Below are 12,986 nucleotides of genomic sequence, written 5' to 3'. Positions count from 1 at the left end.
ACAGGTGGCCATTGGAGAATTCAGATGCTAGTTCTGGTTATCAGGTTATCAGTTATCAAGTTGTTAGTTTAGCAGGAATGACATGGAAGCTTTTGGTTATCCCAATGCCAAACTAATTTCTGGGAACTAGATGTTAGCTCCTTGGAAAATTCCCACAATGATCTGCTGTATACATCGAATTGTTGCCCTTTGCTGTCACGGTCATGTCAGGGAAGATTACCGTGGTCACAATTTGCTAATATGAGTGACTCATGTAATCTGCCTACTGAGTAAATAATATAATGAACATATCAACATGATTTCCAGACTCTAAGATGCTCCTGTAGGTCGTGGGAAAGGTAGGAACTCTACTATATCAAAAGACTTACACACAAGAGTCATGAAAACTTCTCCCAGATAGCTAATCTAATAATAAATGGTGAAATTACTTAGCATAGCATGTGGGCTTGATTAGTCAGGCACTGTACGCCTGATTATTCATAATCAAAGGTGGCAGAGAGGGATTGAAGACTGAACCAACTTAGAGTCTAAATCGCCAATAGATTCAGAGAAGAAGAATATGTCATGAGCTAGATGTAATGACTGATATCTATAACAATTGATTTGATTAATGGTCAGTAGTTCAATTCTCGGATTACAGGACAGCAGCTCAGAAAGCGGTCCATCATGCAGGTTATCTGAGAGCATGGAGCTCGGCGGTCCAGCGTTCAGGCAGGTAACGTCTTCAGCAGGACGTAGCTAATATATGCAGCTTCATGTGGGTGTATAGCAATCACTACAATTAGGTAGCATCGGCAATGCCGAACTTCTTTAGATGGTGTTTAATTATGTTGGTTGCCGGGACAACCACATCACTTAAGAGAGGTGCGCTGAAGGACACGGGTGATTGGAGAGACTCCGGGTCTCCGATGGAGATGCTTCGTTGTTGGGTAGGGTAGCCTCGTTGGTTTAGTCAGACACACCTACACGGCACAGACTCGACGACTCGGCAGTATTCCCCCTCCAGTTCTTTAGTTTAGGAGAGTAAACAGGCTGACGTAGAGGGTAAACAGAAACAGAATCGGAGAGTCTAAACTAGTTCTGAAAATGGAAAACCACCTAAATTCTCCAACCTTGACAAAAGTTGAATAAACGTAAGCTGAGTGGTTTTACAACAAAACTAGACATTTAAAGTTAACTTGAAAAAGATAAACCATTGAAGTGGACATGCTTTTAGTGATTTTTTTTTTTGTCATTTATATACTGCTATGATATCAGAAGTTTATGTTATACATGTTACTTGAAATCCCCAACTTGACATTAAGTTCAATAAAAATGCTCTCTGTATGTTAAAATCCCAGATCCTGTTCATGTCCACAAACAGCGGTCCATTCCACAGCCTTCATTGTGAAGGTTGTTGCCGAGGTCGAGCAGTGGTTTGTTGGCATGTCGGGTGAAATGAAATGAATGTATTTCAGTAGTTGATATTTTGAGTAAGGAAGAGAAATACTGGTGAAATCTGCCAACTGTTGTTGCCTCGTGAGCCGGTAGAAGTCTGCAGTACTGTCACCGTTTTGGCTTTGGGATGTTGTACCCTAAGATGTTCTCTGATTCTGTCATTTAGATGTTGGTAGGTTGGTCTGCAGTTTGGACTCTTGTGCACCTCCTCATGGCTCCATGTTTGCAGGAACTTTATAATCTTTTGCATGACAACAATTACAATTTCTTATTCCAATACTCAGGTCACAGTTCAGAGTTAAAGCCTCTTCACTGCTTTAATGTTTGGTGGGAATGAACACTGCAGACTTGAATGGTTGTAATCTATGACTGGACGACACTGACTAAGGCTGCGGGCACACTACTACAACAACATGAGGCCTTTAGGCATCACTCAACCTTTAACTTACAGACGACTTTGAACCCTTCTGGAAATAAAAAAAAATATATATATATACTAAGACCTTTTGCAGGATCCAATCGGCCCCTCTTGTGTCTACACTTTAGATTACACACTACTATTCTTGGCTCTTGATATTTGTTCATGAAATGTAGATAGACCTTTTTATTTTATTTTTTCATTTACATTTTGGATTAATTTACAGCTGATATTTTTTTGTTTACACTGAATCCAAATCAAACAATTTTTAGAATTGTCCTATCGGGTTAGTTTTTTTGTGACAGAGTGTTTATTGCTTATTCATAAACACGGCTCTTGTTACACTTTAGTTTTAACTTTTGATCTTTTACATGCATTTTCTGCAGCATATATACTGATAGCAAGCGAAAGCTAAAAGAAAAACAGGAAATGCTAAAAAAGTTGATGATAAGATCAGAGAGCAAACACCCTCATTGGAGAGTGTTTGCTCTCATTGGAGAGTGTTTGCTCTCATTGGAGAGTGTTTGCTCTCTGATCTTATCTGATCTTATCTGATCTGATCTGATCTGATCTGATCTTTGAACCTCATCTCAATAGATGAGGTTCAGTTCAGTCAATGCTTTTCACCGTTTGGTTGTAATTAGCCGGTGTAACAAAGCGTAACATCTGCTGGTAAAAAGCACGTTTTTTAGGGGCCATCTTCCATCTGTATCACTTGAACCGATTATGTATCTTTACATTGTGACAGAAATATATTGGATAATATTATTGAATACATTTTCATGAAGTACATTTGAGAACACGTTAATAAAGAAAAAAGAGAAACAAATTGTAGTGAAAGTAGTGCCTCTCAAATCAGAGAATTTTAGCACTTCAATGCAGACATCCTGATATTCCCACATTATCATAATGCAGTGACGCCCAGTGAGGATTGCAAGTGATAGAAACCTCTAGTGACTAATCTGCATCTTGCTGCATATATTGACATAACATCCACACCGGACACAAAAGACCAGTCAAGAGCAGAGAACCTCTTTTGTTTTTCACCACTATTCTTACTTTGGGTTTAGAGTTTGATATCAGGACTGAAAACAGTCTTGTGTTAGTCAGACAAATCTCCAAGCATCCTATTAAATGTACAATATGTGCTCATGTCAGGTGATATAAAAAGGTTTTAGTGCGTCCGCAGCCTCAGAGGGAACATTACCACCAGTCTGACCTCCCAAAACCCCCACTGCCACCCCCACCCCCCTCCTGCCTCTCCTCCACTCACCCAACTCACCCTCACGCTTCTTATCCACCCCAAACTCTTGCCACCCACCAACCTACCTCCACCCCCCCCCCCCTTTACTTCCTCTTGGTTTGGAGAGCCTCCCTCTTCCTTTTCCTCTTCCTCCTCTTTCCTCCTTTTTGAGTTGAAGAGAGAAGTAAGTGCAGAGCCAGTAGCAGCCTTACTCTCTGAATGCTAGGTGACGGCATGAACTCATGAAGAATGACATCCTTTCCTGTTTGTAGACTTCATATTTAATTTAGTAGTTTTCCCTTCCTTCCTGCCTTTTACACCAGTTACTTGACCTTTTCTCTCTGTTTTTGTCCTGATGGCTTGTTGTTGTGCTGAGCTGTGCTTTTCTGTGAAGTGTGGTGTTAAACTAAGTGTTGGGGAGACATTTAACTACATATAACAAGTTGGCAATTACCGAACTCCAAATAAATAAAATTGTTATTTGGAGTTATTTTAAACGTGAGCTACAGTAATGACATGATGTTAGTTAATGAAGGCTTCAATGACCATACGAATGGTTTGCTCTACTAAAACCCCATTACATAACTTGCTGTGTTAGCAACATGCTAATTGTTAGTAGCAATATGCCGACTGGTCAATAAAACAGAAGTAGAGCATATTTGTACCCGACTCCGTAGACATTTAACGTCACTCGGGAGAAAAGTATGATGGTCCAGGTCCACTTTCTGAACGCTACATTCTGCGGTGCCTCGCCATGACTTTGTAGTACTTTATAATATATAGTGAATGAAACTTACAAATGGGATTTTGAGCAGCACTAGAAATTAGTTGATGCGCTTTGTGCTTCAGTCAAAAAGTTGACAGACTGCTTTTGTTGCACGGTTGAATGCAGGTAGCAGTTTAACATGCACAGAACGGGGAAGCTGAAACATTTGTGAGTAAGTAACACAGGTGCAGTCGAAATAAGTTACTTATTCTTCTTATAGCTTCCCCCTCTGAGGTGACGTCACTTAGACTCGTCCATAAAACAGTGCAGGGAGGAGGAGCCGGCCTTCACCGACACGTCAGGCCAGAGATATTTGAACCATGCGTTCAAATATTCAATATATCGAATGTACTCTATTTGAAATAATGCTGTTGCAGTTTGCTACTCAATAGTGTTTTATTGTTATTAACTTGACTGTGATTTGACCCATTTTACATGCAAACTTAAAATTGTTCCAATAGAAACCACCAATGAATATAAACACGAATCATCATACTGGTGTTATTTTAGTGCATCAAAGGGTTAAATTAAACATTTCTGAAGTGCTTTATAGAATATTTCAAAATATTGCGATATGTATCATGTATTGAAACATAGCTGAAGCGTATCACTGTATTATTTTTAGGCCATATCGCCCTAGTTGGAAGTTTTGGATAGCCTCTTGCGTATTGTCGACTATAATGTAAAGACGTGGATCATTCAAACAGCTTTAGACTACAGCGCTACAACTAAATGTCAAATTTATGAAATCAGTGTCTAACAATTATTTGTATTCCTTTTTGAATTTCCAAACATCATAACTCATAAATACAACACTGTATTGGAATGTTTAATCAGTGTACACGTCCACGTCTGGACAACTGGCACTAAGCCGATCGTTCCAAATCTGTTTCTAACCCCCCTTTAAACGTGTCCTTACGTATGATGGAAATAATTGCATGTTTAAGTAAGTTGAATGGGCTCCTCAGCACTCGCTTGTTGTTTATTTGTTATCTGTTCTGTGTCCAAGGATAATCATAGAAGTCTGTGTGTGTGTGTGTGCGTGCGTGCGTGTGTGTGTGTGTGTGTGTGTGTGTGTGTGTGTGTGTGTGTGTGTGTGTGTGTGTGTGTGTGTGTGTGTGTGTGTGTGTGTGTGTGTGTGTAAACAGGACATTACCAACACAAGCATCAACAATCACACAGCCACACATACCTTTAAATCGTTAAAAACCAACTTGAACTTCCACTGACCTCAGTTGTAGAGTGTGTCAGCAGTTTTTTGAAAAAGAATGAATCACCAATGTTTAAAAGTTTCATCCAGTTGTTTTAAACTCACTCCTGAATCCTTTAAGTTCTGGATAGTTGAAGAATTATTCTGTCCACCGCCAAAAACAAAATCACTGGCTAATTATACTTCAGAGAAACCAGCCATATATCCTAAAACATGAGGAACAAACTGAGGCTGTTCTCACCACAGCACACGGGTTTTGTTCAATTTTCAATATCTTTAATGAAAATGTTACACTGATAAAAAGCAAAAAAGTCCCTGTTGAATGTCGGTGTAACATTCATTTGTGACATCAGTTTTCATTTGCAGTGTTCAAATCTTCAGTCTGTGATTTTGTGGTGCCAAAGTGGATTGTAATGAGATAGAAATCTTGCAGAAGTTTAAATATTTAATTCAGAGACTCTTCTTGAATGAAACAGACATTCATCAGTTTCCACTCGAGCGACAGCTGGAAGGAAGAACTGCCTTTTAACGGGAGGTGGGCGGCCATCTGCCTCCATCATATTGGGGGTTAGGAAAGAAGGCCGGAGGAAAGAACAGCATAGAGACACAAAACAGAGCTGCACTCGCAGAGCAATATGCAACGTGCAATACTTGTTATTGTAGGCAAACAAACGAACGCGTTTCAGCCATAACGGCTGTAAAGAAACAAAGGAGGATGACACAAACTACAGTCATCATATTCATCAAAAAACTGATGTCAGTCTGGTGGTACACAAATCCACAGACACAATGGGAGCTAAATTTGAAAGTCAATGCTGTGTAAAAAATATCAGAGTGTGGAATGCAAATATAATCCAAGAGATAGAAAGTAATGTAAATAATGTAAAAACTGTAATATGGCCAAGTTGCATCCACTGAAGCCTGCTGCTGATGTGTATTATTTTCATGGTTCGCTGCTGTGACTCCTCCGATGCTGCACAAAGACTCTGTTTATTACAAATACCATTTTTACTAAAGTAGGCAGAGAAATAAGTAAAGAAATGACATAAAAAAACAGACGAGAGAAGGAAACGCATGAAGTATAAACTGTAAAATCCACCAGCATGAGGTTTAATTCATAGAAGTATGATGAGTGAATAATTTGAATAATAATCATAGATGATAGATAAATAGATAGTTACTTTATTAATCCCAAAAGGGGACATTTTTTAAATGTTTAATGTTTTAATGTTTTGAGAGACATAAAAAGTTAAATAATGCTTTAATATGGGATGTTTTCCAATGATGTCACCTTATGCTCAGAGTAAACTGGAGCTTTTAGGGTTTTTAACTTGTGATCAAAAGTCATCTGACTTAAATAAAGTAAGTCATTCGTCAGCGCCATCTGAAACACCTTGTTTTCTGATTTGTCGCTTGTCTAGTTAAAACCAGACTGCAGCTATTAAAGGAAGGAATAACATTTTTCTTTTTTTAAATCCACTCGGAGGTTCGTTGCTGCAGACTTCTTGGACTGTTACGACCTTTACAGTGACTAATATTAAACTTTCGATACCTATAACTCTGTGACTCACACCACTGAGTCACTTTTGCTGACTTAAAGGCTCTTCTCCACTTGTGCTATTGTTCCACTATGTTTTAGCATTTAACATGATCTCATCATTTCTATTTGTTGCCATGGCGACTGCTGCCCGGAAAAGGGCTCAAAGAGTTGTCTTTATCAAAGGCAACAAAAACGAAAGGGAAATATTGTGCTAGGTGGAGTCCAAACATTTGTTATTAGACTGGGAAGAGTGAAAAAACCCACTGACTTCATTACAAATACATCACAGATGATGTTTGGGATTTTGCTGTTTGAACTGCAGATCAGACGAGTGAGTTTAGTAAACATGACTGAAGTCCTTTCAGAGAGACATTAACAAATCAAAAGCAAACTAAAAATGCATTCAAAGTCAGAAGCTGAGCATGAAAGGGACAACTGAAGAAAAACATCGTTTCCCTTTCAAGCGATGGAGTCTTTGATTGTGCAAACATCAGCAACAAGTCGCACACCGGAGCCCCCCTCCACCGGAGCCGCTCCATCGGAGCCCCCCTCCACCGGAGCCGCTCCACCGGAGCCCCCCTCCACCGGAGCCCCCCTCCATCGGAGCCCCGCTCCACCGGAGCCCCGCTCCACCCCGGAGCCGCTACCCTCTGGCTGTGTTCAATCTGCACATGATTATCTGCAGCATCTCAACAGCACAGCTGCTGGCTGCACCGTTACACTACCTGTTATTTCTAACACCGCTGCCTTAAGCCATCAAAACAGTGTTGCCACGGAAACCGTCTACTTTCTGTCGTGTAAAATCCACAGTGGCTGCTCGGTACATACTGTACACTCTTGAGTCACCGTGAATGTCACACGTACGGAGATTTATTTATTCAAACATGGTCGGACAGGTAGGTGACCGGTTGTATTATTAAAGCTTAACAAATGCAATACATCTCCAACAAACGGTATCTGCAGTAATGAGTGGCGCTGCTCGGTTCCTCCGCTGCCAGCAGAGCGTGGAGCTGCAGAGGATGTGAGCTCTGCGTGGGTGACAGGCTGCGGATGCTGCTGCAGCTGGTCCTTTCCCTCAGCTCGCTTGTTATAGCAGAACTGCTCATTTGTGTGTCTTTGACGTCACACACATACAAAGGGGGGGGGAGGGGGGGGGGAGAGAGAAAGAGAGCGCGAGAGAGGGAGAAAGAGGGATCATCCTCTCTCCCTCTCTCCCCCCTCCCTGCCTCCCTGTCTCCCTCCCTCTCTCTCTCTCTCTCCCTTTCTGTCCCCCTCCCTCTCCCTCCCTCTGTGATTCATATATAATCTGTTGTCCTCCTGCTGTCTGTCTCTCTTATTGTCTTTTAAATTCTCAAACTCTGACTTCCAGACTGAATGTGATAAAAACTATCAAGTTTGACACGTGACATAAACACACTTAAAAGGTGTGGCCAATTAAAAATAATTATCTTTAGTGCATTTTATATATATAAAATGCACTAAAGATAATTATGTATAGAGAGAGAGATACTACATATATCTATCTACCTATCTATCTATCTATCTATCTATCTATCTATCTATCTATCTATCTATCTATCTATCTATCTATCTATCTATCTATCTATCTATCTATCTATCTATCTATCTATCTATCTATCTATCTATCTATCTATATAGATATATATATGTTTATTGAGCGTAAACTATCAGCCACCTATAGCAACATTATGGTGCCACATCACTGCCTTATATACTATATATATAATAGACTATATATATATATATATATATATATATTATACTATGTCAGTACAGGTTCAACTTAGGAGAAGAAAACGTGAAGAACTGCTGTTCTGCAAAAATCAAATAAAATGTGACCAGAATGAATCAATAATAGAGTACAGGTGTATTCAAGTTTGTCTTAAAGTATGAAATGTGCTCATGAGTATCATATGTTGGTCTCTGGAGGGCATGGTGTGTATCTTTACTTTGATATTGGACACATAGTGAAAAAGCCAGATTGAAATTCCCGGCTGCCTGCTGGCTCTCTGTCAAGGCTTTCGGTGGCTCCGTTAAATGCGGTGATGCCTCATTACTGTTATTAGTTCCTCCCGTGCTGGTCCTGCTGCGAGGCCAATCTCAAACCGGGCTTTTGTGACGCAGATGTCATCATCAGCTGTGATGTTGTAAAGAAGAAACAAAACAAAGAGGCTTTTTGGTGGTTCACTTTGTGTTATGAGAAAATGTAGGAAATGTGGGGATTTTTACAATATAACAGAATAATGACTTTACATATCACATACTCTTATATCACTAATGGTATAGTTTCTTATGGTAATGCTATATTGTAGGGACTTTTGTAACATTTGTAAAGAGGCTAATCTTTCTTATATTTGTTGTATCTTAAGAGCACATTTCTGTGGTCATTCCTCTCAATCAAGTGAATAAGGAGCTATTAGTCATCAGCCCAGCAGACGCAGTGAGTCCTAATTCACATCACAGGAAGTGTTCATCACAGTGAGCTGCAGAGCAAACAACCCGGTATCACGGCAAAGCGTGAAATAGACACACTTTGGGCTGTCCAGGTGTGAAAGTTACACGCTTTGTAAGCGTGACATTATTCTTGAGTTGTTTTTTGTCTCCAGACGCCATCCGTGGGCTTTTTTAGTAAACCAAACCCAAGTTTCATTTTGTTGTAAATCACAGGACTAAGCATGCAGCAGCTTTCATTTCATCCACTTCAGGAAAACGTGTAACTTTCACGCCTAGACAGCACAAAGCGTGGCTATCTCACATTTTGCTGTAGTGGACCGACGTGTCTTTCACAGTTTGCAGCGATATTGGGTTGAAGCATATCAAATAAAACAGACCGACTTGAACTTTCCAACAATGCTAATTGCATATCTTTGCAATTAAGTGTTGGAAATTGTTTTTTATTTTGAAATGAATCACATTTATTCATAGTTACAGTCCGCATGCAGCCCTGCGTCTCTACACCCGTCACTCGTTTGAATTGTTCATGGACATGTAATTCACAGTTACATGTTGATGTGAATTGTAAATATGGAAAACATATCACAAAACGAAGTGCAGAACTAAAGCTTTGTAATGATGACAGTACTGAAGTAATCATGTTACGGAGACAGATCAAACATCTGCAAGGTAACATCGTCACTAATTTCTTCACCGATTTTCAAACCCTGCTTCAGAGCTGATCACTTCACAACAATCTCCATTTCAAAATAAAAGCAGGACAGTTTATTTCTGATTAAATTAGTTGCTCTGCTGTGCGACAAAGTTGTCATGTAAGAATCCGAATCAGCATTATCTCTAACATGCGGCTGACTGTACATCCGTTATACACAAAATCAACTAGAACATGACGGACGAATGATTATCATGCATTTCACATGAGCCGAACCAGTCTGATGCCAAAGTGTGTAATACATCTGTCAGTCCATGGCAGCATACTGGGTCAGGGTCACATTTTGCCTCGCTGAGGCATGAAAAAGTAGTTTGAAAATATTTCTTTAAACAGAGCCACTTTGCTTTCTGATGGACTCAAACCTTCCTCTCTTTGCCAAATGACCTCCGTCACATGACCTGCTTCTTTGACATGTGCACTTTGCATGGTAAAGCAAATTGTGACACTGACATGGTATCCTGAAGGAGACGTCTGTGTGACATACTATGGTGTGATACTGGGCTTCCCGGGCACGAGGCCCTCAGCAGTGACTGACTGGTTCAGGTTCTGGCTGTCTGGACCCTGGCTGGATGTTATTCCTCTAATATCCACTCAGTGTCCTCTGCCACTCTCAAATAAAGGCACAAAATGCCCATCAAAATAATCTTTAATAAAGTATATGAGTAATGTATTTGCTTTTCATAGCTTTCATAAAGTTGCGGTCAAAAAAACGTGTTCGATTTTAGTGAATAAAAAAGTAATGTTTTACCCTAATTATGCCAGCATTTTATTGTGAAAAATGTTATTGTGTAAACACCTTACAACTTTATAGATGCTTTTTTTTTTTCTTAAAGATGATTAAAAAAAATTCTGCAAGTATTATCATGTACAAAAATCTGGATAGGTTAGTTCTGAAAAACCCAACTTATAGCATGTACGGCTCGTCCCTATAATTAGAAATGATTTACACACATTATTCTTCATATTCTTTCTTTATTATTTCTATAGTTTCTGTTAGATATGTGAGAGGTATATGAGTGTACATTTCTGAGTATGTTGACGTTCTCGTTGCAGCTCAGCTCTTTAGTAGTTGTAGCTCTCGTGCTGTTTTATTTTCAGCAGATGGTATAAAATCAAAGAGAGCACGTCACCAACGTCCTTGAAAACCTTCGATGCCTCTTCCTCATTATTTTAGAAAAGAATGAAGAATCTCTGAAATGCATCTGAGGCTCTTCATATATATTGTTATCATACATATACAATACATTTTTAACACGTATGAACCTTTGCATCACCTGAGATTTTTTTTAATTTTTATCATATTTACACCTCGACTAATTTTTGGATATTTTCTCTGTTAATTTTAGTGTTGTGTAACCACACAGCTCCTTTCATTTTCATGTGCGATTGTTTCGTAAGCGTCTCTGAAAGTCAACACAATCCAATACAAATGAATGTTATTTTGTTTGTGGTGCTTGAAACCCTGAAAGATTTATCTGAAAAGCTTGACTTGGAAAACAGTGTCTTTGTTCCTGTGGATGATTCACATGTCTCTCCGGGTACTGATTTCTAAGGAGCACTTTAGCTTTAAAATCCATTCATCGGCATTGTAGTGGGATAAGAAACTTCTTTAAACTGGAAAACATGAACGTCCTGTTATATCTTTTTGGCCTCATGTTTTAAAAATTCTGTAACTGTTACAAATTCAATCTATTTGTTTTAAAGGTGCTTCATTTAATTGTTAATTAGTACATTTTGCTCAGTTCACTCATTTATCTGTGCAGTTATCATCAGTTAAACATATCACCACATATTCCAGGTCTTTCTCAGTGAACGAGGAGAGCCTCGGGTCAGATCAGTGGAGGCTCACGCTATATAAATACACATTACACACTCATGTATGTGCACAGCTCTGTGATGAACTAAACTGACTCCTGCAGAGCAGATGCAGGAATTAGCCAGAGAGAAACTTCCGAGCGACCCCAACACATAGCGCTCCATGCTAATTAGTGAGCAGACTGTGTCTACAGCGAGGGAGTTGTGTATGGATGCATGTGTGTGATGGAGGATGGAGAACACCAGCCGTCACTTCAGTCCTGTCTGTGTGTTTGGATGCTCCTGTTGTGTTTGTTGTTGTCCTGCATGCCAGCTCTGTGTCCGTAGGTTTCTATGTACCACCAGGACAGTTTAGTGAGCCAGTTTGGTGGCTGGGACTCAGACAGCTGGAGACCGGATCATCCTGACAGCGTGTCTCTGTCCTCCTCGCCCGGTCACCAGGTACCTCAGGATGAGTGGAGCGGCTTCTCTCCTCTGGGGAAGGAGGACGACATCCCCTGCCGGAGGATGAGGAGCGGCAGCTACGTCAAAGCCATGGCTGAGGACGACAGCGGGGACTCTGACGGGAGTCCCAAACCGTCCCCCAAGATGCAAGCACGCCGCGCCAGCTACCTGAAAGCCACGCAGCCCTCACTGACCGAGATGACCACTCTACAGTAAGACCTCACCCCGTCTCACCCGCTGGTCCTCATATATGCTTTCTAGGAAGCACAGACATTTTCTTGTTTCACTTCACTCCCCCCTCTTTAAAAGACAAGACAGGACAGGACAGGACAGGACAGGACAGGACAGGACAGTCTTCTGTCTTTATTAATCCAACAGTGGGGAAATGTTGTCTTCACAGCAGTTTTAGAAAAGTACACAAATACACATACACAAGCTTGGTTCATCTGCAGAAAATATTTCTCCAGATGTATATTTATGCAATTAAGTAACAGTTCAGTATTTCCGCAATATTAGAGAACAGCATCATAAAGTTAATATGATGTTTATATAATTTGAAATGCATATGATGGTTATAAGGGGCGCTGCAGTAGTTCACACGGTCAGTTCTGGTTTGGAGACTCGGCTCGGGAGTCTGCGTGTTGTCCATGTGCCCACGTGAGGTTGGTTATTCCTTGAATATACGTTGGCTGTGCACAGTGTGAAGGTGAGCATCTTCCCCAGGACCCCGTTCAGGATAAAGCAGGTATAGAAGGATGGATGGATGATGGTTACATGAAAATATATGAAAACAGGAATTTTGTACATCAGTGTCACATGTCACGCCCGCTCTGTCAGCTGACTCAAACGAACTTGTTTGATGTCCAGTGGATTCAGGTTCTCAAAGCGCTACACCAAAACTTCAATCCAAACCTATAAGAAAAACT

The 12,986-nt window shown here is 40.3% G+C and overlaps 1 protein-coding gene across 6 annotated transcripts in view; it reads left to right on the top strand.

Annotated features, from left to right (window-relative positions):
- Nucleotides 1-12,986, top strand: part of LOC138635522 (disks large-associated protein 1-like) — a 129,040-nt gene that overhangs the window by 47,397 nt on the left and 68,657 nt on the right. For all 6 annotated transcript variants that reach the window (XM_069723032.1, XM_069723034.1, XM_069723033.1 and 3 more), the window contains one exon: nucleotides 12,058-12,272. In XM_069723032.1, the coding sequence (XP_069579133.1) occupies nucleotides 12,058-12,272 (215 nt within the window). The remainder of the gene's footprint in view (nucleotides 1-12,057; nucleotides 12,273-12,986) is intronic.

This window comes from Brachyistius frenatus, unplaced genomic scaffold (assembly GCF_029030835.1).
Source record: "Brachyistius frenatus isolate BFR_SWC_R1_liver_20210118 unplaced genomic scaffold, ASM2903083v1 Contig_314, whole genome shotgun sequence".
NCBI classification, from domain to species: Eukaryota; Metazoa; Chordata; class Actinopteri; family Embiotocidae; genus Brachyistius; species Brachyistius frenatus.
This window is presented reverse-complemented; position numbering and strand designations above follow the sequence as displayed.